This window comes from Odontesthes bonariensis, chromosome 10, assembly GCF_027942865.1.
Source record: "Odontesthes bonariensis isolate fOdoBon6 chromosome 10, fOdoBon6.hap1, whole genome shotgun sequence".
Lineage (NCBI taxonomy): Eukaryota > Metazoa > Chordata > Actinopteri > Atheriniformes > Atherinopsidae > Odontesthes > Odontesthes bonariensis.
Window position 1 is genome coordinate 38,149,398 of NC_134515.1, and position 26,948 is coordinate 38,176,345.

The 26,948-nt window shown below is 45.3% G+C and overlaps 1 protein-coding gene across 1 annotated transcript; it reads left to right on the top strand.

Annotated features, from left to right (window-relative positions):
- Positions 1-26,948, top strand: asxl1 (ASXL transcriptional regulator 1). The gene is made up of 13 exons (XM_075475413.1): positions 1-335; positions 2,560-2,642; positions 2,762-2,764; positions 4,582-4,699; positions 5,040-5,241; positions 9,697-9,857; positions 10,300-10,384; positions 20,420-20,586; positions 20,915-21,011; positions 22,338-22,443; positions 22,665-23,622; positions 23,713-24,064; positions 24,248-26,948. The coding sequence occupies exons 1-13, from the start codon at positions 279-281 to the stop codon at positions 26,512-26,514; spliced, it is 4,656 nt and encodes a 1,551-aa protein (XP_075331528.1). The 5' UTR covers positions 1-278; the 3' UTR covers positions 26,515-26,948.

The window sequence follows — 26,948 nt, forward strand, 5'->3', positions numbered from 1 at the left end:
CGTCCTGCAGCAGCACCACAGCTAGCCCTGCTCCCAGAGAGACGATATGTGTGTACAGCTCCTTTAGTTTCTGCAGCACACACACCGGCGACAACTGTAAGGAACACAATAGCGTTATATAGCGTTATCCAGGGCTAAAAGGAACGCCTGGTTTTAGGTCTACATAGCTAACTTAAAACATAGTTAGCCATTTTGCTCGGCAGCTAAAGCGCCATCGTATTGGGCTTGCTTTGTAGACACACAGCAGCAGACTATCCGCAGACAGCAGCGCAGAGGAAATGAAGGACAAACAAAAGAGAAAGAAGGAGCGGACTTGGGCTGAGGCGGCTCGCATGGTAAGCATTTATTTCTGCTGTGAATTAGCTGCACGCAAATCTTGTATGACTTGATGTGAAGTGACTGGTCCAAATGTGTTAGTGTGTTTTGACATTCTCCTCACGACCACAAACTGGGTTCTGCTCTCATATTAGCTAGCTATCAGCAGCTCAACGATATGAAAAGGACGGCGAACCGAGCTAACGGACAGATTTAGTTGGATGTAAATTTAGCTGAGAGGGTACATTTTACAACTACAACATATCTTTTCCGCATAATACGCGTCGTAATGTAACACGCTGACGCTTGCTAGCGTGATAGCCACTGATGCTGTTTTGAGCTCTTTGTTTGCTAGGCAGCTAGCTGCTAGCTAGCTTAACGCCTATTACAATCAGATCGACCTGAGTAACCCAAACGATGCAACAGATTTGACCGGATGGTGTAAGAACCCATGAGTGTACATGAGCCTCGTAAACGTGGAACATGGATGTAACGCCTGTCTTGGTTGGAATGGTTGAAATGTAGAAGATTTGTGATGCACATTACCGTAAGCAACGCTAACAGCTAGGTTAACCTGTAACTGAGAAGGAGACGAGAGGTTAACGCCGTGTTTACCTTCATTAAACCCAACAACCGACCAGAAACAAGGTTTCACAAGACAGAAGCGGGATCGTACCATACCATACCAACTTTTTTTATAAAGCACTTTATACACCCACAGGACCAACGTGCTATACACAAATCATAAAATACAATACAATCGTAAAATAGAAGGGTCAAATATAAAAGCAGTACTAAAGTAATTAGTTAGGATCGTGAGAAAGTGCTGTCAACGGTACCAAGCTGCAGTTAGTTTGTGAAAAGTTTGTGATGCATCTGAGCTGCAGGCTGCAGGCAGACATGGACCTGATGGCGCTGAGCTGGCCTCAGGTTAGGACCATGGTGTCAAAGAGTGTTGGGCTCAGGAGCTACATGGTCGGACCTTTGAGTTGACACACATGGGGAAAGCACAGTGAAAGAAATGTGTTGCAGAAATGGAAAAGACAGCTGTGTTTTCTTTCTGATTTAAAAGGAGTCCCAGCTAATGAATAGGCCATAACATGTACTCATGATCTTCTCTGACTGATGAAATATTTCAGTCATTTTAAAATCCTGAAAGTTTAGCACGTCTTTTGCTCCAGTGCCTACCGTTACTTTCCATGTGCAATGCTTTGTGGTTACTGATGCCATTGGGCCACACCACACAGTTCACCTGTCAGACATCTTCCAGCTTTGACCCGGCAGAAGGAAAGACAGCAGTCTGGTACCATGTGTTCTGCTTTCAGGAAAACCAACAGCTGTGCTTTCATCACAGCTTCCCGGGTCCATACCTTTGTCAACTGGAAACTGTAATAATAGTTGTACTGAAATGTTGCCCCACTATTTCTAAGTAATGTTGACTGATTGATTGATTTAAGTGAAACAAGCAGGATGTCTTGGTAGTGTAATACAGTTATTATTCTAGTCTTTTTGGCTTGCAGTGTACAAAGAACCTGGTCTAATTCTCTGAATCCTATTGGACACAGCCGTATCCACTGCATCCTATAAAGATGACGTCCATGTTAACATTCCCAGAGGCACATCAGTGAGCACAGCGCTGTTGCTCAGTGGGGACTTCTGAGTTCTATTGGCGCACGTGAAGCAAGACCATTTAGCCTGTTTCAGACTCTCAGTAGAATCGGTGTCGGATCAACTTCAATCCTCCATCCTTTAATTTCAAACATGACTTGATGTATAAAGAAGTCGCAGCAAAAATTTGAGGGCGCTTCCACACCAGAGCTGCTTTTAACGGAGCAGAGTTGGTTGGGAAAGCTCATCCAAACTCTGGTGTTGACCAAACAAGCGAACTCTGCTCCGCCTGAAAACTGCGTGCAAGTGAACCCTGGTACGGCTCGCTTCCAGTGGGAAACGCAAAGGGGACTGCCCAGCAAACCAAAGGGAGGAAGTGACGTAGAGCGCAGTGCAGTAACCCAAGAAGCAAAGGCGGACAAAGAAAGGGTTGGAAAATGTGGAGGCCTTTATATATGGCAGTTGCTTGTGGCTGGGGTTATTGCCAAATGAAGGTGTGAAACTTTTCAGCGTTCCCCGCCAGAGTCCCTTGGACTATCCTGGTGGGAAAGAGCCCCAAGTCTACATAAAGAATCATTTGTTGTTCATTCAGGGGTTTTGTGTTTGACTTTATGCTTCAAACATGGTGTTTTTCAGGTTTTGGAGAACTTCTCTGATGCACCCATGACTCCCAAACAAATCCTCCATGTCATCCAGACCAAGGGGCTGAAGGAAATGCGGTGAGACACACGCCTGCAATCAGAACACTGATGCATCAGATAAAGCTGTCTGTCAATGCGTTCATGGCTAATGTCTTTTTTCTTCTCCATGAACGACTCGACTCGCTGCCGACTAACAGAAGGTAGGTGCACAGACTTCTTTTCTCCACATGAATCTATCAGGTTTGCTAGACAGTTCACCCAAATCCTTTGGAGTTCACTGTTGTCATAGTAACTGTAAATTGATAGTCAAACAAAATGCTAGATTAATTTTCAGTAAAAAATGATAGACTTGATGCCCTTTTGCCGTGGCTGGTTTGACTTAAAAGTGGCCCTTCATACAGAGATGTAACACAACTGGTCTTAATGCAGATATTGGTGCACATAGTAAAGCTTGAGTGAGGAGTCGTGAATTAGATTGGTTTTCTCAGACTGAACAGAGCACTTGTTAAGCTTGGCGGATGTAGAGGTGATCTCAAAGAAGATGGGCTGATTAACACTGACCATCAACACTGGTCAACAGCACAAAATAAGTGGAAGAAATAGTCAACAGTTCCTTAACTCAGGTCTTTTTTTCAGGAGGGAAAAGTGTCTTGAAGCTGCACAGTACAGTTGTCATGAAAATAAATGACAATTTCCATGGGACAGAGCAATGAAACCATCTCAAAGTTGGATCTAAATTAAATTCATGACAATTCTGGCCATTACGTGACGAAAATTAGGCTTATGATCCAAGGAATTGGCTAAATTCTTGACAGTTTGATGAACATGTTTTATTTTTGTGTCGTTTATTTGAAGTCAGCCTAGTGTGATAAATTACCTCCACGATGATCCATACAACTACTGAGGCTTCCTGGCTTCTTTTTCAGCTTCAGAGTCGAACAAACTGACAAACTGCTGGTTAAAAATTTCTCCCCTCACATTGTCTTAACTTGGGGAATGGTTTTGGATTTGTATTCCAGTGCTGGGCATTTCCACAATTCCCAAGTCTGTAATCAGGCATCATATGGTAAATGGCTGAGGATATTGTTGTTACTGTTACCAAAGTGCCCTCCATCCTCCTCAGTGTCTACCACTTTTCAAAAAAATAACTAAAGGTCCTTGCTGGATTACCTGTTAATGTAATTCTTCGTTTAAAAAAATCTAAATGTATTTTGTATGGATGAACATAGTTCTCTGTTGGTGCCTCACAAACGCATATCAGCATGTCCTAGCTTTTTGCTGCCACTTTGGCACGCTTTCAGATATATATGTAACAACCTTAGCCAGGGGCTCTTGGTCTGATGTCTTGCTGTTGTTGGTCCTTTAGCTCTACTCTGCTGTGTCAAAGACAGAAGTGAAAGACCTGCAGTATGCTGAAGTGAAGCTAAGGCTTAAATAATGAAGATTGTCATGTGCAGGTGTTGTCTGAGTCTTCTTACTTGTGCTGCTTTACTCTTTATGGTTTTTGCACTTTGACATTGTTGCTATGTAATTCTTAGTTGTCAGCCCCTCTTGGCTCAAGCTAACATTCTGCCAGTTAGCATTTGATCAAGACATATTGTAATTAAATGTTGCAGGACTGCACATCTGTGCATCTTTATCCAGCCAATTATCTCCACCATGAAAGAATAAAACAGCTCTCGGATTTATTGACCTGGTTTGTTCTCTCCAGACTGCTGAGATTCTCAGATTTTGCCCTGATAACTGTTTCCAGATCACAGTTTGTGACAAAAGGATATTGGGATTTCTGTTGGAGCTCCCATCTTTTGGAACTCTTTCTTTAAAATGACTCGCCTGATCCCTTCTTGTAACATTGTTCAGAAAAGTGCTATACTTTTACCATCATCATTATTATTGTCCTACCATTCCTCCACCAAATCAAGCTTGATAGATGGGTGTATGCCCTTTGGGCTTTGTTTCTCACCCCGTTGTTGGTTGCACGAGCTGTAATTCTGTGTGTTTGTGTGTGTTTGTACAGTGGTACAGCTCCTTTGGCCTGCCTGGTCACCATGCTTCACTCCCAAGTGAGGGGAGACCGAGTCAAGAACAGTATCTTCTTTAAGCTCCCTGGACGAATGAGCCTTTTCACTCTAAAGGTACTAAAGTCAGAAACGCTGACCAAATTACTGAGGTTGCATGGTGAATATTTTTTCAGAAAATCTTGGCTCCTGCCTGCATTTTTTAAGTAGCAGTGCATTGGTTTTCAGTACATTACGACCTTAGAGTTCAGTTATTCTGCAATGCTAAGCATGTCCACAGAGGCATATCTGTGGATGAAGACCAAAGATGACCAGCAAGTGGTGGCTGAAATTATATGTCCACCTAAGTGTAACAATGACTTTTCCATACAGATGTGCATCACATCTCCAAAGAATACTGTTTTTAGAGAAGGGCTATCTCAACTCTGTTCTTTTTTTCCAATTTTTCTTTTTGTAGAAGAATGCCCTCCAGTGGACAAAGGCAACCTCAGAGCCAGAGGCACCATCAGAGCCAGCCGGAAGTGGTGCACTTTCAACCTCAAGCAGCAGCACCCAAGCTGCTGAGTCAGCTGTGGCCCCAGTGGACTCCAATGAAACCAATGAGCAGGAGAGCTGCGACTCCACTGAGACCATCGTAGCTGCGATCATAGACAATGATGGTAACACTGCACCATGCATTAGTGATCTCTCACAACCAACAGTATAGGTCAGTCCAGCAGTGTTGAACCTAACCTCTGGGCACACACTGTCACATGTGAGTTAGAAAAAAGCAGGCCACACTTCTAGTAGGGGTTTGACCGTCACCATTGCCACCACTGGACCTTTAATTTAGCATCTGATAAAAAGTTTGCTAAGCCACATGCATTATAACCACTGTTTTTACTGTTACTGGTTCAAATATCCTACAGTAGTGTAAGGTGGGAGGTGATCTGTGCTGCGGTTTTACACCGTTCACCTCCAAAGTAAACTGGATTGGATAAACAGCTTGACCTGTGAGATGTTGTTTGTCCCTGCTGAGGAGACTGCGGTCCTTTGCTATGTGCAGGACGCTGGTACAAATTCTTTAGGACGCTGGTACAAATTCTTTAGGACACTGTGGTGGCACCGGCACTGTTCTACACAGAAGTCTGCGGGGGCTGCCAAACCTGGGATGGACAAAAAAAAGGGAAACAAGCTGCTTAAGAGGGCCAGCTCTCCTCAGAGTTAGAAGAGGATGTTTGCTTCTGCCAATCACGAAGCTCTCATCTCCTGAATCAGAGTGGTGGTGCTTTAGGTGTCTCCTTCAGCTGCAGAATGCTTCATCCTCAGCTGTCACTCTGAAACAAGAACATCCGTTCATGTAGTGCTGCTTTGATGATGATGTCCCTTATTATAACCATCAAGATAGATCAGCAAGACCTTGTGACTTGCCTGAGTTCTAGACCGCCTGAACTAAGACGAGGCACAGTTTTCTAGTTTGAGACCATTTTCATTGATGCAGACCATATTCTCAGATCATTTTGTCCATTTCAAGTCACAGATGGGCAAGGAGATGGGAAGCCAGGACCAGGTCCAGTGATATCCTTTCAATGTTATTCCCCTACAAGCAGATATGGCTGTTGGCAGAGACTTGTGCGTTGTGTTTTAAATCAAGGAAATGAGCCCATTTGCAGCTGCAGTGAGCCGGACTCAGCTTCGATAAGCCATGGCTCCTTTCACGCTGCTCTGCTTTCTATTATGCTATCGGTGAATGAATGAAGCAGCCCTCTGTTGGTGACATTACTTGGTTAAACCCAGGAACATATATAGGTTAACTTCCTGTATGCATCTTTAAGTTTGAATGGCTGCAGTGGCGTTATGGGGCACAGTTAGTTTGACAGCTTTTACCTCCAGTCATTAGCTGCAGCGCAGGCCCTTTTTTTCTTTTCTTAGCAGCTCTTTCTGAGCCGAATGAATGGGAGACGTGTTTGAGCTTCAGCCACTTTCAGCAGCTCTCATCCACCTTGATTCACTGCTCCGTGTTTGTTAGCTTGACATGAATTTTTAAAGTAAAATGAAAACTCTGGAGTCTAGTTGGTGGTGGAGAAGGTGTTGCAAAGCTCCCTTCTTTCTCCAGTCGATTCACTGTTACTGTAGGACAGTTGAACCCTCACAGTGGAACACTGACTATTCATTAAGCCTGATAATTCAGAGAAGGCAGACTGTCAGCTGCCTCCTTCCATCCATCTCTGTTTCACACAACCACTGCTCACAAATATAAGTTGTCATGGTTACAGGACAAGTTTTCAGTAAATTGTGACTCCATAAAAACTATTTTATTATTAGCCATTAATGTTACAGATCTCCTGTGGAAAGGTCTTTAGTCATGGTATGTATGAGGCAGTGCAGGCTCTCTCAGCTTGGTTTAATCAGCATTATCTGGTCATTGGTCATTTCTAACGTAGACCAGCTTCTAACGGCCGTGTTCCTCTGCACAAACAAATGTACCAACAGCCAATGGGTCTGACCATCATGTAGAAAATACACACTCATTTATTACAGGAAAGCTTGTTTGACCTAAACAATAGGTAAAAGTTGCTCTGTCCTCCCAAACATTTGAGACTTAAGGTATTATCAAATATCTCCCTCTATACACAGGTGTGCACTGAATAAGCTTATTGAGATACACTGTTGCTACCTTAATGTTTCTGTTGCAACATTTGAGCCTTTTGAATGAGATCTTAAAAGGGCACCGAGCAAAAGATCCAACAGCTTCAGGCTTCACATCCCTGCTGCAGGCAGAGACAAGGGAGAGCTCACTCCAAATATGGATATGGAGAAAAATGGAGCAAATTTGACCAAGTATAATGGGCTTAACTGCAGTCTCTGGAATGAATGCCGCAGCCTGGCAGCTGATTAGGATGTGAGTGAGACAGGAAGTATGAAGACATTGGGCCTCATGCAAGAACCGTTCATACCCACAGATTTGTTCTTAAGTCGTCCATACGAGTGATTTAAGAGAATTTGCGCATTCACCAATCTTTTCGTATTTTACGTTTTCTTTCAGGTACGACGTAGGAGTTTCCTAAAATAGTCCGCTGTTATTCCAATCAAGTGTGCTTGACTAATGGATTGTATATTTCATTACTTTGAAGCAGTCATAAATAGATATAAACAGACAATACTGACAATATTCTGTTTGACTTAAATTATGCACTAATTGAAGGTTCATTTGAATCTGTATATAACAAGGTCAAGGACTTGCTACTTTTGGATGCCTTAGCGCATCAGGCTCTTGGAAGAGAGCGTGTGTTCCGAGACGTGTAGATGTCCTAGAGACAGACGATTGGCTGACATCGCGATTAAGATTGCCAAGGACTGCTCTATAACCCAGAGAAGGCATGCCAGATTTGCACAATATTGCCATGAACGAGGGTCTCCACCTGAACCAGCCCAGGCAGACCAGAAGGTGTGGTGCCAGAAGACCCCCCCTCATGGACCACCCCATCAAAGTGCTATCATGATGAGGGAACAACTGATTGCACGGCTTTAGTTGCAGTCATCGAGCGCCTGGCCATGGCGAGACAGGTTTTTTTTTTAAAGCCATTTTCATATCAAACCATTTCTTTTTTTATTTCGGTGACATTACGAACCACAGGTTACATGGTATTAACAGCACTCGTAATAACTTCCCATTTCTTCGCTTTAGCAGGTCCCGTAATTCCACTGCTGACAGATTTTCCTTTCTGGATCTCTGAAAGCAGAACTTCAGTCTCAGAGCCCCTAAAGTTGTTCTTTTTGCTCCTTGATGCCATTCTCATGACTCAACACTTCCTGGCACAGGAGAGAGGAAGCACAGCTCCTAATATGGTATCATTTTGGGCGTGGAGTATGCAAATTTACTATCCTCGTGCACGTGCACTTAAATACGCACAGGTGGCATTCATCATTTACGCAGGTCGTTTACACACTTTTTCCGAAGTTAAGAGCGCTTGTTGAATCTGACGTGGCGTGTTCGTACGAGACCTTCGTACGAAAAAAGTGAGAGAAATTTAGAATAAAAATACGAAAATGTTCTTGCATGAGGCCCAGTGTGTTGCTCATGAAAGCATGTGTAATGTAAATATAAACTGTAAAACATATACCTAAAACATATCTGGTTACATATGCAAAGCATAAACAAATGCTATAACGTGATCAAGATGGATCAATAATGAAATCATATTGTCCAGCTGGGATCTCACCCAGGCTAGTAAAGCATGTCAAGCATATCATGTCTCTGTGGTTGTAGCTCACGTTGAATAACCATTTGCATTAATTGGCAAATAAAGATTGATAGACCACGCCCACATGCAGCAATCAATATGTTTCTTCAGATTTATTCCGGTGAGCTTGACAGAACTTGTAAGTAATTAGAAATGAGGGTTTCTTGATGTGATGGTGCAGCATCACCCATAAACAGAAATCTTCTTCGTTTGTGACGGGTGTGAATATCTTTGGGAAGAGAGCACTAATGACAGCGATACAGAGCTCAGCTCCCATTAGCAGAGAAACAAAGGTTAATAGAATAAATAAATATGCTCATGTATGCCTTAGTCACAAACACAGTATGTGATCCATGGACAAAAATGAAATGATATATCAGGTGATGAATATTGTAATAGTATGCTGGACTTTCAAGTTACTTTATGAAAGTGTGTCACTGTGTTTGCTGAAGAGATGTTGTTGGTGTCCACAAGGAATGATCTTCTCTGACCAATCAGAGCCTCGCAGTTCTTCAGCTTTATTTTACAAAATCGGTTTGGCCTGGTTGGAAACTAACACAGGTGTCAGTGGTACTACATTCAGTAGAAATTAAAAAAAAAAAAAAGCAAGCCGTACTGAACCGCAGCATGTCATAGAGAAGTTCCTTAACAGTGAGCAGAGGTGGCTGCAGAGGTAGCTGCAAAGTGTGGAAGTTCCCCCAGGAGAGTCCAACTGAGGTGGGGAGCATCTCAGACACAGAGGTGTCCTCTCACAGTGGAAATGTTTTATTTTGTCACTTAATGCTACTACCATCAGAAAGTGCTCACCACTGTTCACCTCCTTTGCAAATGTTGACATTTTTTCCGCCGTTTGAAACTTTGCATGACTATATTTTTTTCCTTGCCTAATAGCATCAGTGGATGAGAGTTCATCGAGTGCCTCCTGCTCTACGGAGCTGCAGCCCCCCAGCAGCCAGCCTCAGACCCGCCTAAGCAGGGCAGCAGGACAGCAGGGACGCACAGACACACAGCAGACCCAACACACCCAGACCAGACTGAGCCGCTCCAGACAGGTCAGCATCACCCATGGAGCTGAAATGATGTGTTCTAGAGTTAAGGGTTTTACAATAATTCAGCACAATTATTGTTTTGGGGTTAAATGTAAAATGTTTAACTCCTTGTGTTGTTTTGTCCCTTGTTTTTTGGAGTCACACCTGAATATTGTTGGGTACAGGAGAGAGGAGAAGAAAGTAGTATCAAATTAACATCTTAATGGACCTTGAATATGCCAAAATTCTATTTTGCCTTTGTACACAAGGTGATTTGGATTTTCTGGGGTTTCATAAAATGTTGCCTGGTATGTTTAAGGTTGTGTTACAGACAAACTGCAAATAACACAATAAAATGAAAATGAAGTGTATGAAAAGCTTTGAAACAGCTGCATGTACTGTTACATGTGTAGGAAGAGCAGTTTCTGTGTGCACCTACCCATACCTCTATTTTCTGTCTCCACAGTCAGGAAGACAGAGGAAGAAAGCTGTCATGATGCCTCGTGTTGTCCTCACTCCTCTCAAAGTAAATGGAGAGCATGTCCCTTCAGGTAAAAATGACCCACCAGATAACTCCACTTTCTCACCATCCTGTACGTGTGTAACCGAGTCTGGTTACAGTAAGGCTTTGGAACAGTCTCACTGGCAGATATCGATCTCTATAAAAACTAATGTTTTCCTCATAGAGCTGGGTGATATGGGAAAAAGTCACGATATATTTTTTTTATGTCAGTTGACATTGACATATATCACGATATAAAACAAATCACTATTTTGTGAATTTTAAATTACATTACATTACGGTCATTTCGCAGACGCTTTTATCCAAAGCGACTTACAATAAGTGGGTTCCACATCGGTAGGCAAAGGAACTTCAGGTCACAAGAAATCATAAGTGCATTTCCTTCCAAAACCAAACAGCTGAGAACATAACTAGTGCTAGAGTAAGTGCAGTAAGTTAGGTACCGAGACCAATGGGAAGACAATTTAGAAAACAAAGACAATTTAGGAAACAAATAAGTGCGTAAGGAGTTAGGACGAAGCAGGTGATGTCCTAAGAGGGCGGATCAGGGTAGTGTTTCCTGCAGAGATGGTTTTCAGCCTGCGGCGAAAGATGGGCAGCGACTCAGCTGTCCTGATATCAGTCGGGAGATCCTTCCACCATCGGGGTCCCAGAACAGAGAAAAGCCGTGACCGTGTGGATCGTGCGCAGGGACCCCTGAGTGACGGGGCAGCCAGGCGCCTGGTGGCCGCAGAGCGAAGTGGTCGGGCGGGGGTGTAGGGCTGGACCATAGTCTGGAGGTATGAAGGAGCTGTTCCTTCCACTGCCCTGTAGGCCAGCACCAGAGTCTGAAACTGGATGCTGCAGCTACAGGGAGCCAGTGTAGAGAGCGGAGAAGGGGAGTGGTGTGGGAGAACTTGGGGAGGTTGAACACCAGACGAGCAGCAGCTTTCTGAACCAGCTCCAGAGGTCTGATGGCAGAAGCCGGGGCGCCAGCAAGGAGCGAGTTGCAGTAGTCCAGGCGGGAGATGACCAGAGCCTGGATGAGCACCTGTGCTGCCTTGTCGGTGAAGAAGGGGCGAATCCTCCGGATGTTGTAGAGGAGGAATCGGTAGGAACGGGTCACTGATGCGATGTTTGGCGAGAACGACAGTTGGTCGTCCAGGGTCACACCCAGATTCCTCGCGGTCCGAGTTGGTGTCACCATGGAGTCATCCATGGTGATGGCCAGTTCTCAGAACGGGCAGCCCTTCCCCGGGAGAAACACCAGCTCAGTCTTGTCCAGGTTGAGCTTAAGGTGGTGCATCGACATCCACCCCGAGATGTCTGCCAGGCACGCAGCAATGCCTCAACTTGGGTTTCAGAAGGGGGAAAAGACAGAATCAGCTGGGTGTCGTCTGCATAGCAGTGGTAGGAAAAGTTATGGGAGTGGATGACAGAACCAAGAGATGTTGTGTAGAGGGAGAAAAGAAGAGGACCCAAGACCAAACCTTGGGGAACCCCAGTGGTGAGCCTACGTGGCTTCGACACAGACCCTCTCAGTGTTACCTGGTAGGAGCGGTCTGTCAGGTAGGATGAGAACACGGAGAGTGCAGAGCCAGACACCCCCATTCCCTCCCTGTTACTCTTAATTGAGATTTGAAGATATCAGAAGGTTAATTTTTAATAAGAAACCCACACGAAACATGTTCTGCTGCACTCGCTCGCTTCAGTGAGGAGGTGCCGCTCTCTTTATTAAACATTGACCGGGAACACAACTACAACGCATATGTGCGCGTAAAGATGGTCTATAGCAGAGGTCACTAACAGGTGGACCGTGTGATGAAAATGATCAATTTTCTCAGGGCATCCTTCCTATCAGCATCGCATGTTCAGGGAATTCCTGAGAGAAGTTGAGGCCAACGCTGATGATCTTTGGCTGCACAACAATGTGAGATGGCTCAGCAAAGGCAGGGTGTTGGAGCGCTTTTGGTCCATCAGAAGGAAATAGCAACTTTCTTATCAGAGCTGAGAAGTCAGAAGCAACACAGGACTCTCTTTTTAAAGGATGAGAAAAAGATGGACATCACATCACATCTGAATGAACTGAATCTGAAGCTACAGGGCAAGGACGATTCAGTTTGTGAAACGATGACGGCTGTCCGCTCCTTTCAGAGGAAACCTAAGGTGTTCAAGGAAGACCTGCAGGGAGACTGTGCAGGGACATTTCAGGGACAGAGAGAAGTGTCTCATTTTGTTGACTTTGTTGATAAGCTAATTGTAAATTGCAGCAAAAGTTTTGACAGCTTCAGCTCACCATGTTCATTCAGAGCCCATTTCTCATCACAGATGTCAGGGGGTTCTCAGGTGGGGAAATGCTGGGCCTCTCCAGCTGCAACTCATTGATCTGCCAGCAGATATGGCCTGAAAGAGCACTTTAGCAGAGCTCACCCTGCCACTTTCTGGCTCCAAATGATCAGGGAGACAGCGTTCCCAGGTTTGAGGAAAGTAGCCCTGTTCATCTTGACCATGTTTGGGTCCACATACAGCTGTGAGGCGGCTTTCTCCACAATAAACATAATTCAAACTAATTATCGTTCCAGGCTCATCAATGAGCACCTGCACATGTGTATGATAATGGCCCTGATACCACCCCAGCCCAGATTTAAAGTCCTGGCAAGAGAAGTTAGAGCTCAGTTCTCTCACTGAACAACAGAAAGTGGGAGCTGAAAGAAAGAGAAACTGTTTAACTGTTAAGATGTTTTTATATTAATTTATTGTAAAACTTTGTTGAGACAGTTAACAAAGAAAAAGGGAAACTCAAGCTGCTGGTACACTTTATTTTATTTTTCCAAAATGAATCACTTTATTTTAAGATGCACAATTTTTCAAATGCTATTTTATTTGTTTTTTCTATTTTATTTTTAATTTCAGTCCTTCTTTAACCTAATAAGAGAAAAACATTATCAACTAATCAAAAAAAGTTAGCATTCTCCGTGCTCAAACACGCTGCTTCAGGTGATGAAATAGATCGGTGGTATTCCCCGTCTTTCTTTAAAAATCTAAAATACCTCCACAGCACCGAACCTTTCGGGCCCTTGGATCACTTCTTTTTTCTTTTTTTCTTTTTTTTTACACGGCTGCCGCAGCACAAACAAACATCCAGGACTAGCTGCTGGCATTGGACAAATCTATTTAAAAGTATATCGACCATGTTTCGTATCTGTACCGCTATCGTTATATCACCCAGCCCTACTTCCTCTAGCCTGATTAATAATAATAATAATCAATTTAATTTGTACCGCACTTTTCATAGCAAAATCTCAAAGTGCTTACACAGTTGAACTAAAATCAAAAAATAAAATCAACATCATAAAATCATAAAATCATGTGGAGGCAGAGTAGGCTTGCTTAAATAAAAAAGTCTTCAAGCCTCTTTTAAAATCAGTCAGTGATTGTGGAGCTCTCAGGCAATCCGGGAGGGAGTTCCAAAGACGGGGGGCAGCCACAGCAAAAGCCCGGTCTCCCATGGTCCTTAATCTGGAGCGAGGAAGGTGGAGTAGGTTGCGTTCATGTGATCGTAGGGATCTGGAGGGTGAGTGTGGGGTGAGAAGGTCCTTCAGATAATCCGGAGAGGTTCCGTATAAACACTGATGGGTGATGAGAGCGATTTTGTATTGAATTCTGAAGGTGATAGGAAGCCAGTGGAGATCATGCAGAATAGGTGTAATATGGGCCGATTTACGGGCCCTCAGAAGGATCCTGGCTGCGCTGTTTTGGATATATTGGAGCTTCTGAAGATATTTTTTGTGTATTCCAACAAACAGAGAGTTGCAATAGTCAAGCCTGGAGGAGACAAAGGCATGGACGAGGGTCTCAGCATCAGAAAAGGAAAGAAACGGACGAATTTTGGAGATGTTGCGAAGATGAAAAAAACAGATTTTAAACAGATGCTTAATGTGGTTTTCAAGTGTAAGATGGGAATCCAATCTAACTCCAAGATTTGTAACTGTATTGGAAAGGGGGATGTTTTGTCCAGCAAAGAAAACAGTCGTCAAAGTTGAAGATTGAACCTGGTGAGGTGTTCCGAACAACATGGCCTCAGTTTTGGAGCAGTTTAACTGAAGAAAGTTCTGATTTAACCACGTCCTTATCTCCTCCAGGCACGTAGTGAAGGCATTGAGAGGAGGCGATGATGATGATGCTCCAGTTTTAATGTATAGTTGAATATCGTCGGCATAGCAGTGGAAGGAGATATTATGTCTATTGATGATTTGACCCAAAGGCAGCATATACAGGGAAAACAGCAGGGGCCCTAATACTGACCCTTGTGGGACGCCGCAGGAAACAGAGACAGCCTGGGACTTGGCCTTGCCAAGGCTAACACATTCCAGCCGATTGGAGAGAAAAGATCTAAACCAGTCCAGAACAGTGTCACAAAGACCAACCTCCACATGAAGACGGTGTAGTAGGATGTGATGATCCACCGAGTCAAACGCTGCAGTTAGGTCAAGGAGAACAAGGAGAGAGGTAGACCCAGTATCCGCTGTCATGAGTATGTCATTGGTAAAGGCTCTAGCATGGTTGCCGCGTCTGCTCGCGCGAGCGGTGTTGATGACGTCACGAGTTCGTGCCCGCCATAGGACCCTATATAGTGGCGCAAGTCGTTGCGCGCCAGTAGTTGCAATTTTCTCCGTCACAGAGGTGGCGCTGCTACGTGAATGTTACCTCTACTCTACAAGCACGAAAGTGGAGAAGAAAACAATGCCGCTGTCAAGAGCAAGAATACTGTAATTAATGATACTGCTGCAGTTTTCGGATCATTTTAATTTTTTAATTCAGTCAATAGAGGTAAAGGTTTGAAGCCCCCGGCATCAACAGAGTGTCTGCCGTCTTCTTTGCCTTCACGTATCTGTCCCGTAGCTTCTTCCACACATTCTTACAGAACTCTCCCTCTTTCCCCAAAGTTCTGCCCATCTCTGTGCACCAGTTTGGGGAGTTTACGTGCTCCCTGTGCTGTTTCACTGCAGTTTCGTACAGCTGCCTGTACAAACGCACCTCCTCACTGAGCCTGGTCTCACATCGGTCCATCCGGTTCGTTGTGCTTGGCGCCGCCAAGTTACAAAAATCGACTGGTGCACGACAACGCGCTGCGCCGTCTTTTCAAGGCAAGCGCCATGCCTGAAACATCATTTTGACGTCACGGTCCACCACCGCCGTGACAGACGCGGCAACCATGCTACCGCCTTAACTCTCAGCAGAGCGGTCTCAGTGCTGTGAGCAGAACGAAACCCGGACTGAAATTTCTCGTACAGAGAGTTTTGTTGTAGATGGAGCTGCAGCTGAGCGGCAACAGCTTTTTCCAGCACTTTAGACAGGAAAGGAAGATGAGAAATTGGACGGTAATTAGAGAGAATGTCTGGATCCAGGGAAGATTTCTTTAGATGAGGTTTAATGACAGCTGTTTTGAGAGGCAGTGGAACATGACCAGATTTCAGTGATTTGTTTACTATTTGTGTAATTAATGGGCTTATTGCAGGATGATTAGATTTTATAAGAGACGAGGGGAAGGGGTCCAGGGCACAAAATGAGGGCTTCATTATCTTGAGGATGTTCTCCACTTCGCTCTGTGAAACCTCATCAAAGCAGCTCAGGGACCCATGATGTAGGAGGGTAGGTGCCAGCCGAAGATCAGGAAGGCTATGGAACTGAGATCTGATAGAGTTAACTTTGTTTTTGAAGAATGAGAGAAACAGGTTGCATTTACGAGTCGAGTCCTCATCCTCAGTTTGTTGATTGGGTTTAAGGAGATGGTTTATTGTCGAGAAAAGCTGTTTAGAATTTCCCGGACAGCTGTTGATGATGTTGGAATAGTACTTTGATCGTGCTTCCTTAAGAGAGAAGGCATAGGTTTTCTGATGTTCCTTAAATGCCAGCTTGTGGACAGAGAGACCCGATTTTTGTGCACGTCTCTCAATAGCACGTCCAGCAGCTTTCATGTTCCGCAGTTCTTCGGTGTACCAAGGGGCTGAGCGGGAGAAAGACACCAGCCTCGACTTCAGAGGGGCAAGGAGCTCCAGAAGCTCCTGGAGAGATTGATTGTAGTAATCCACAGAGTCATTTACGGATAAATGACTGACAGCAGACAGAGAGTGAAGAGCCGAAGACAGAGTCTCAGGGGAAATATTCTTTAGGTCACGGAACTGAATAAGACGTTTAGATTTTGGAGCAGACAAAATTGAAGGCACTTCCAGGGAAATGAGACTATGGTCCGAGACGCCCAAGTCATATACAGATAAGTTATTGATAGCTACAGTGTCTGTGATCACTAGGTCCAGAGTGTGCCCCCTGTTGTGTGTAGGGGCGTCAACAAACTGAGTAAGATTAAGTGAGTCCAGCAGGGACTTAAAATCTGCTGCCATAGGGGAGGAAGGATGATCTAAATGGATATTTAAATCTCCAAGAATGATATTTTTCACAGAGCGGGCACAGAAAGAAGGTAGGAGGTCATATATTTCTGAATTAAATGAGGCATGATATTTTGGAGGCCGATAAAGCAATACTAAGTTCATCTGGAGAGGGGCTTTAAGATTGAGAGCCAAACATTCAAAAGAAGAAAAGCTCTGAAGAGCCAGGTGGGACAATTTAAAATTACTGCGTTAAATTATGGCCAGACCACCACCTCGACCCGTGTGGCGAGCTCTCTGCAGATAGCTATATCCAGGGGGACAAGCTTCATTCAGCGAACTGTACACATCCGGTGGGTGCCATGTTTCAGTAAGGCACATAAGGTCCACATTTTTCTCCAGAATATGGTCATGAATAAGACAGGATTTGTTGGTCAGTGATTGAACATTGAAAAGTTCTATCTTAATACTGCCTGGAGAAGAAGCCTTTTGAAGAGGCTTCAGCAGACTGAAATCCACTCCACGCTTTCCTTGCCGCTTCATGCATTGTGTTCTTCCAGCCATATCAGGGAGCACAGACGCTGCATTCTGATGACGTAATCGATGTGCGGTGCGTCCAGTAGACCAGCAGGAAACCACGGGGCCCGATCCCGCCTGTCGATAGTAAACAGTTCTTCTCCGGGAGCCTCTATGGACATAGCGAGGTCTACGCAGAAGACCCAGTCGCTTTAAGATTGAAACACACGGTGGAGTGGAGCAGTTGTTAAGTCCAATCAGCTGGGAGGCGGAGTAGCTCAACATCGACGAGCCGGCCGAGCCGGGTGAGGCTAGCATAGAGCTAACCGCTGACAGCAGACCCACGGCTCCAAAACAGATATTCCGGGATCAGAGCAAAGTAATCCACAGCATCACCTGAAGAATAGCGCAGGGGAAGTCCAGTAGAAAATGACGGCAGTAGGCAACGGCAGAGAGGATTGTTTTCCGTGGAGAAGCGTTTTTTTTCCGCGGAGAAGCGGCGAACATTCAGCGCCAGCGTCCTCTCCCTCCCTTGTATTATGAAATGAGTGTTCCAATCCAATGATTAACATAGACTTTCAAATCTCTTCGAGATTCTGGTCTGACCAAGACCATAACGAATACGATTCGAAATGGCCTGGTCAACCCGCCTGCCTCGGGTTGCTACTGGTTGTGGCCAGAAAAGGCTGTGCCTAAGCTTAAGCCAATCACACCACTCTTTCCTCTGACGTATGATTTAGCTACCAGCGGGGCTAACTGGTAGATTAAACTCTTACCAAAGCCAGTAGGGAGCAAGGCGAAAACGTCTTTCCTGTCAAGAAATGATTCAAGGGCTGTTCTTTGCTCGATTTTTAACGAGAATCTCCCGTCGAACACTTTCATTACAGCATCTACAGCAGTGTCAAAAGCTTGATGCTGCTCCATGTTGATATTGAATGAAGCGCTTCCGTGTACAATCCATGGGTTGAGTGGCAGTTCAACCACGTCACTACCTTGAACACGCCTCTACCCTGGGCCGTTGGCGCTGCTCAAAGTTGATTGCTTCCCGACAAAGTGGGTGGAGTTCCCATTTTTTCGGGAACTCGAATCCACCTGAATGAGCAGTTTGCCTGAGTAAGTGTAGCAGAGCCGAAGGTGTTGCGTCACTGCGAGGGCGGAGCCTGGGTATACTTCCTCAGCTGTTCAGTTCTTCCTTCAGCTTTTCTGAATGTTTACATTACATGAGAAAAATTAATTGTTAGTGACCAAAATCTGACTTTTAACATGCATTTAAATATGTTTATCTGACTGAGATTGTATTAAATCAAGCTTCTCAAAACAGGACCAACATACCAGATAATACAGGTGACGATCAAATCCCTCCTGCATGAAAACACTCAGCTTTACCTCAACACAGTAAAGTGTTGATTAATCCAGCTGAATTCCCCATAAAGCTGCTCTCATTCACAGATTTCCCAGTTCATTCACAGTTTCTTTTGTCAGGAACTGGGACTGAAAATCAGCCCGTTAAGACTACGTATCAACTGGTGGTCACTAAAGCATTTCCAGACTGTCGCTCTGCTCTAATAAAATCCTGATTTTAGAACCACAGCCTCATCTGACAGAATCACCATTAAAGTAGCTTAAAGACGGCGTCTGTTTCTCACAGGTGCCATGATCTCCCACAGAGGACGTTAGAGGCAGCAGAACGTCTTGAATCTTTTCTCTCACAGTCCACAGCATCAAATTGTCATACATACGTATTTCAGTCAATAACTGGATTCCTCTCCCGTGCATGTCTACTGGGACAAGGATGGTGGCCCATCTAAATGGCCCTTTTGAGCTGTAGCTCTACTGAACTGTGCCCTAACCATATCGCCTGAAGATCTATCAGTATGCTCAGTGGCTCCACCCATATCTCCCTCCCTCTTGTAGCTGACACTTGCCTTCCTTGTTTGGTCTGACTCTGTTAAGGTAATATATACATGTTCTATGAATTTCAACTTTTATCAGACAGGCGCTGCTTACCTGCCAATATTTGTGGAAGGTGATCTTGGCTCAAAAAGAAGGCAGACCTACATATCTCCCTACTCTCAGCCATTTAGCTCACAAATTGTTGGCTTGGCTACCTCTGGGCTCCCATGGCTCTTTACTTCCCGACTTTAAAGCTCGCTAAAGAGCCTGGATCTCCAGAGCTTGTTTAGACCAAGAGCTGGCTTATCTAGCTTTGCAAGCTCTCAGCTCTGAAGGTCCCTGTTGATTTCCCATGTTCACGGCCGAGCGCTCTGGCTCATCTCGGTTGTTCGCATTCCTCCCATTATTTTCTAAGCAGATCGTATTTTTTTTTAAAAAGATGAATAACTAAATAATTATAAAGTATAGACAGAAGACCGACTAAGTACCTATTCATACCTGATTTACATGTGTTCGCTTTTGTAAATTTGACACGAGCAACAATGTGGACCGAAGGCGCATCAGACCTTCCTCAGTCCAGGTTTGAAAGGACCTATGTGAAAGAGGCTTTAGTTTGCTCAAACCAGGTGATTGATGAGGCATTTCACATCAGCTTGAGGCTTTAGGTTGCCTTCTTGTGTGCACACATCCCAAAGTAAGTCCCAGCCAGATGTTCATGGACTGGACATGGGGAGCATAGAAAAAGCACAATAAACAACCTGGAATAATCCTGGAACAACAAAAAAACTACTTTATAATGTCACAATATATAGCATTAACAGAGCCATATGCTTAAGTAAACTAATTTAGCAAGATAACGTTTCGAAAGAGGAAGAGGTTTACGTAAAGGCCAAAACACGACTTACTGCCTGTACCCTGTGAACCAGACTCAGCAAAGCTATTCGGTTTCAATTCATTTCTTATTAACAGAATGCCAATTCAAAATGACTGCCACAATTACTACATTATCAAATACCTACAATGATTTGAGTTGCATCATTATGTTCATTGACTTGTTTAGAAATGGTTGGTTGAAACTAACAGAAAGGCATTTAAATGTTGTTTGTTTCAATTTTTTCTGCCATAGATGTTATTTATATATATATTTGCCTTCTTTTTTTCTTAAGAAAGTATAAAAGAAAAATAATGTTATATATACATAGATCTATATATGATATGAGAGATGGATGGATGGATGCGTGTTTGCTCTAACATCATGCTGAGTAAAACATCTGTGGTTGTTGTGGCAGGGCCTATGAAGAGGAGTCGAGGAGGGGTAGACGTAGACTTTGAAACCCCTGGTTCCATTCTTGTCAACACCAACATCAGAGCCCTCATCAATGTGCGGACCTTCTCAGCCTTCCCCTCGCACTCACAGCAGCAACTGCTGCAGCTTCTGCCAGAGGTCGACCGGCAGGTACGCTGTTTTAGCTGTTCCATTTCATCTCAGTTGTAGATTTCCATTATTTTGGACATTTAGTGCAGCAGAGTTCTATTGCTCTTCATTATTTTGAAATGTTAATCTAAAGTTCTAAATAGTAGTTTGAAGTAGGATACAGCACTGCCCATTGTAAGTCATTTTGTGTAATTCTGTGATGCTCTGCTTAATCACACACACTGAAAAGCTGACATGGTGTGCTTTGACCTTTTTTAAGGTCAGTCAGTATTAGGTACAGACTGCTCTTTCCATCACGTGTATTTATTGTTGTGCTTTTATTTGAACTCTGTGCCCTCTCTCCTTGTAGATTGGACCTGATGGTATGGCTAGGCTGAGTAGTTCAGCTCTCAATAATGAATTCTTCACCCATGCCTCTCAGAGCTGGAAAGAAAGGCTAGCTGAAGGTAATGTTATTAGTCAATCATGGGCAAACTGCTGGATTTTACTGAGACTTTTGCCAGGTATTATCAAATGAGACCTGACGTATTTGTGTTGTTAACTATCGGAGATGAGCCAGTGACAGCAACACAAAAAGAAACCTTAAAAACTCGTTATCAGCCAATTAGTTTAGAGGCTAAAGCTGGATTTGTAGAAGCATGGGTTACAGTTGGCTGACCAATAAAAATAATTTTAGACACAGGGTGAAAAGAGGCAACAAAGCACAATGTGAAAAAAGTTTAGGTTTTTTATACTTAACAGCAAGTAAGCCTATTTTAGTCAACCTTAAAGGGATAGTTTGCCTCTTTTGACATGAAGCTGTATGACATCCCATAGCAACATAATTTCTGAACATCTTCTTACCCCCTGCTGCGTCCTGTGAGCAGAGTTCCAGCCTCGTTTTGGCGTTGACGAAGGTAGTCCGGCTAGTTGGCTGGGGTTTAAAAAATAAAGCGTTGTGCTTCTCAAAACAATATGTGTTCAAAAGAGTAAAACATTTGCATCATAAAATCGTCCCTCCAGAAAAAGTCAGACCTCACAATCGTTTGGCGTTATTTCTCTCTACCTTCATATCACTACCTGCTGTGTAAACTGTGCAGACCGAAGTGCAGACCGAGCAGTCCCCTGCTTCCGAGCAGCAAACACCGTAACAGGTGCGGCTATCGTTAGGTGGCTGAACGCATTGATATGAAGGTAGAGAGAAAATAGCACCAAGCGATGTGAGGTCTGACTTTTTGGAGGAACGATTTTGTGATGCAAATGTATTACTCTTTTGAACGCATATTGTTTTGAGAAGCAAGACGCTTTATTTTCGGGACCCTAGCAAACTAGCCGGACTACCTTCGTCAACGCCAAAACTCAGCTGGAACTCTGCTCACAGGACGCAGCAGGGGGTAAGTCAAATTTAATAAATGATATTGCTAATATGGGATGTCATGCAGCTTCATGTCAAAAGAGGCAAACTATCCCTTTAAGTAAAAGATTCACCAGCTGTGAATAACCATAATCTGGTATTATTTACATGAGCTTATTGCAGCAGGGAAACATGTAAACAGACAACGTAACAATCCTATAACACTATTTACATGGCATAAATAAATAAAACGTAAATCTGTTTAGCGCTTCTGCATGATAATGTCCTACGCTGGACAGATGGCGCCGTCCTGTAATATTTCTACAATTTAACAGCAGACTGTCATTTAGCAAACGGAGTGCAGCTAATTCAAGTTCGTATAGAAAAAAAGAGTTGGAACTACTTTCATTAAGCCGTATGATGTTTTTAACCTTTATAGGTGAGTTCACCCATGAGATGCAGGTGCGTTTCCGACAGGAAATGGAGAAAGAGAAGAAAATAGAGGCATGGAAGGAGAAGTTTTTTGAGGAGTACCATGGTCAGAAGTAAGAGCCAGTTGGTTTCATTTGAACGTTTTATTTGTAGTGGTGGTGGGATATTTTATTATGTGTATTATATACATAATAGTAGACTTTAACCCTAAAGACACAAGTTAACTTGTATTATTTTGAAGATACATTGTGTTGTACATTATGTGAACAAATGTCTTGCATAATGCGTATCCACGTGACAACAATGTGCTAAAACTTACCGTGTCTATCTGCAGGTCTGGCCTGACACGGGAGGAGTCGCTAAAGCTTACCATGAGCGAAGCCAGTGAAGTAGCAGGCAGCGTGCTTGAAAGTGATGTTGCTGTGGTGGCAAGTGGTGCCCCAAAAAGACGCAGCGTGGGTCGCAGGAGAGATGGCAGGATGAGAAGACGCACAAGGGCTGACCTGCGTCGGAGAGCCCGTCGGACCCTCTGTAAGACCGCACCAGCCCTGCAGTCCACAGAAGCAGCTGAGGTCGCTGCTGTTCAGGAAGTAGCAGCGGTCCCTGTTGAGTCCCCCATATGCAACAACACAGTGGTTCAAGGAGAGGTAGTGCTTCAGGCTGACTGTGGTGTGGAGCTCCCAGTTGAGAGTGCCTCTAGTGAGCCTAAGCCCTGTCCCACTCCGGAGGCAGTCGCATTGCCGGACCCCACTCCTGTTCCAAGTCCCAGCCCCAGCCCAGCCTCCACTAGTGCAAATGAAGAGCCGGAAGTTGCTGCCCATTTACTCCCTAAGGAAGCTGCACCTGTACTGGCTTCCACTACCTCTCCATCCTCTTCCTCCTCTGCTTCCTCTTCGTCTGCCTCCTCACCTGCTTCCTCACCCTCTTCACCTGATAGACAAGGACCTTTTGCAGCAGGTCTGGATTCTTCTTCATCCTCTTCGGCGTCATCCAGTGCTACAATTCCTGCGGATCCTCTGGATGACACTGCCTCTGTGGTCACCTCCATCACCGGTGGGACTGCCACCAGCAGCCGTGAGAGCAGCCCATCTGCCAGCCCAGCCACCACCTCTGTGCTCAACACCCAGCTTAAGGAGCAGAAGCGGAGGCAAGATGAGACAGGGGCTCTTTCTAGCTTCCCCGAAAAACGGCCGCGACTCGACGACCGTCAGTCCTTTCGTACCACAATTGACGGTGTCTGTGCAGAAAAGCCGCAGCCGACAATCGAAGAACCCAAGGTGCCACCTATCCGGGTAAGACTTTGTTGCATAAACTAAAACCCCTTAAGTTGATACCTTAAAAATGATCCATTCAAATATTGATGTGCTGCCCTTTTTTCTTAGATTCAACTATCCAGAATCAAACCTCCCTGGGTCAAAGGGCACCCCACCTACCAGATCTGTCCACGGATTGTGCCCCCCGGCGAGGGCTCGCGGCGGACGGGGACGGGGGGGGCGCGGACCCTGGCAGACATCAAAGCCCGTGCCCAGCAAGCCCGTGCCCAGCGCGAGGCCGCTGCTGCTGTTGCAGCCTCTTGCGACGGGACATCGCCGGCCAGTATCAGGCTGCGGCCTGCTACTGGGTTATCGGATAGCAGCAATGGACGACGAGCGCGAGAGCATCCAGGACCTATCGAGCCCGGAGGAGGAGGAGGAGGAGGAGGGGGAGGAGGGGGAGGAGGGGGAGGAGGAGGAGGAGGAGGAGGAGGAGGAGGAGGAGGAAGGGGAGGAGGGGGAGGAGGGGGAGGAGGGGGAGGAGGAGGAAGGGGAGGAGGGGGAGGAGGGGGAGGAGGAGGAGACGGAGGAGGGGGAGGAGACGGAGGAGGAGGAGGAGGAGGAGGAGGAGGAGGAGGAGCAGATGGAAGAAGGGGAAGTAGTAGAATGGAGGAGAAGGGATCGTCTTCAGACACTAATTCGTCTGGAGCACAATTACAGCTTCTCAATGTAGAACCCACATCCCACTCTTCACCTTCATTGTCCAGTACTTCAACTTCAGTATCTTTGGAGTCCCCACAGACCCTAAGTCCTCCTCAAGAGGGGCCAGCCAGGGTGCCAAAGGTGGAAGGGGAAATGGAGGATACATCAGCCACTGTACAGAGCTCATCCAGTGGTACCACCGACAGGGCTTGCTCGATCTCTCCAGAGCATGACACTTTATCTGTGTCATCTGTCATCCAGTCAGTCAGGGAAAATCAGCTGACTGAGTCTTCTGCTGCTTCCTCAGAGATGGCAGACCAAGATTGTGAAAAGCCTTCATTGACCCAAACTTCAATACCAGATTCCCTTCCCAGGTTTGGGGCTAAAGGTGTGGATGTTATTCAAACGCTAGCTAGTTCTTGTCAGGCTAAAGAGCAGGAAAAAGGTAAGGAAGTTGGACTGGGTGGTGTTATCCAGCATGGTTCTCATCATGTGGACCTCCAGGAGGCTTTCTCTAACTCGGCAATACGGCAGAAAGGTGTGTCCTCTCCCCAACATCAGGATATGAGAGACAAAGATAACGAGGCTGGCACACACAGTGACTCAACAGAAACAGCTTCAGACTGTGAGAATGAGAGTCAGGAGGATGAGCAGCGGCAGTATCCTGACCGGGACTGGTGCTCCCAACGGAACACCCAGCGTGGTGGCCAGTTGGTCATCTGTAGTCCTCCATCTCAGAACCAGCAGCCAGTCATCCAGGCCCACGTGTCTAGCCGCCAAGGTCAGACAGTCATTCAGCCTTGCTTTCCGAATGGTTTGCCTCAGCCGCAACACCCCCATTCCCAGGACCACAATTCTCATCAGACTACTCTTCCACAAGGCCTAAGAGACAAGAATGTTATGCTCAAAATGGAGCTTGGAGATGACTGTAGAACCTCCAGACTAAGCTCTGCTGAGGAGGAGTGTGGTGGAGCTTTAAAGCCCTCTGTCACTCACCCACATGCTTCAGCAGCCTCTAAAAAACCGTCCAGCTCAGCAAGACCTGTGTCCAGTGTGGAGGCCAACAACCCTTTAGTCACTCAGCTCCTACAGGGCAGCCTGCCCCTTGAGAAAGTTCTACCGTCACACTCTGCCAGTAGGCTTGAGATTAGCCGATTGCCAGGACCTCAACCTAGACCGCCAACAACAAAGAACCTAGGGATGCGCAATAGGCCTGAGGTCTCAGTCCAGTCTCCTAGCCCAGACTTGACTTCAGTCTCACAAATCCTTAACAAGTTACCAACAGGCCACCCTGTTTCCTGTCTGATGGAGGCCTCGGCTAAATCCCAGTCCCAGCAGGCCCCTGGGGCTGTCCCAGTCATTACCTCTGTGCCACCCTCCTCATCCACTTCTCTGTCATCCAAAAGTAAATCGGAATGCTCTCCAAATACTGTGGAATCTGTAGTTATTAAAGAGTCTCGTGGTCATCAGCCTACACAGGAAGACACTCCAGACAGGTTCCAGTCAGACCACCGGACCATACCGAATGGCCCCTCTCCTACTCATGCAGACCCCTGTCCCCCAGAGGGGGTGACAACTATAAAGATTAACCTGCGGCCCCCACAGTCTCTGCTCCCCTACTCTCACCAACAGCAGCTGTCTCCCTCACACACAGTAAAGAATGAAGTTGGTGCACGACCCTCTTGTCAGGCTCTGGCCAAATCTGCCCTCACTTTACCTATTAGTGTTACCAAAAAGGAACCTGGGAACTCCATGGATGGATACCTGAGCGGAGGGGCAATGGAGGGACTCCTCAACATGGAGATGACTTTAGCAAGGATAGCAAAAAAAGAGCACAGCAAAGCTCCCTATTCATCCAGCTCTCCCTCCTCCTGTTCTCCTTCACCCTCCTCCTCTGCTTCCTCGCTTCCCTTCCAGCTGTACGGAAAGCTTCCAAAACAAGGAGCAAGTGTTGGAGGAGTAAGCTACACAGCTAACGTTTCAATGATGGACAACAGCGGTTTCTCCCGGGGGATGACTGATGGTGTACTCCAGTTGCGCCCCCGCTTGGCTTCCAGCCATACGACCCTCAGCATTCAGGCATTCACTGATAGTACAGCTGAGGAGGTGGCACTCAAGTGCTCATGCCGCCTCAAAGCCATGATCATGTGCCAAGGCTGTGGTGCCTTTTGCCATGATGATTGCATTGGACCCTCAAAACTCTGTGTGTCATGTCTGGTAGTCAGATAGTGTGTTCAAGTCCCCGTGCACCGTAGAACTGCTGTGTGTAAAGCATTGGCATCATGACTGGGCAGCTTCAGAGTGTACAGAGGCCGGATTGAGGTAGAGCACACCGGTCAAGCCCGATGGGCAAGATATGCCTTGTATGATAGGTCTGTATCTTTTCTTGTTGCATATTTTCAGATTTGATTTTTTTTTTTCTAGCTGTATTGATTATTATTACTGTCATTATTATTATTATTATTATTATTATTATTATTGTTGTTGTGAATTTGGGGCATGATTAATTGTACATTTTGCAGTTTACCTCATTTTGTCTTGCTCCATCTGTCATTTGGAGGTCACCATTGTTTTGGTTCCTTGTTTGCTCAGCAAACAGGGACTTACTTTTTTCTCTTTGCGCAAAGAAGTATTTTTTTAACCATTAAAAAGAGTAAATGTTG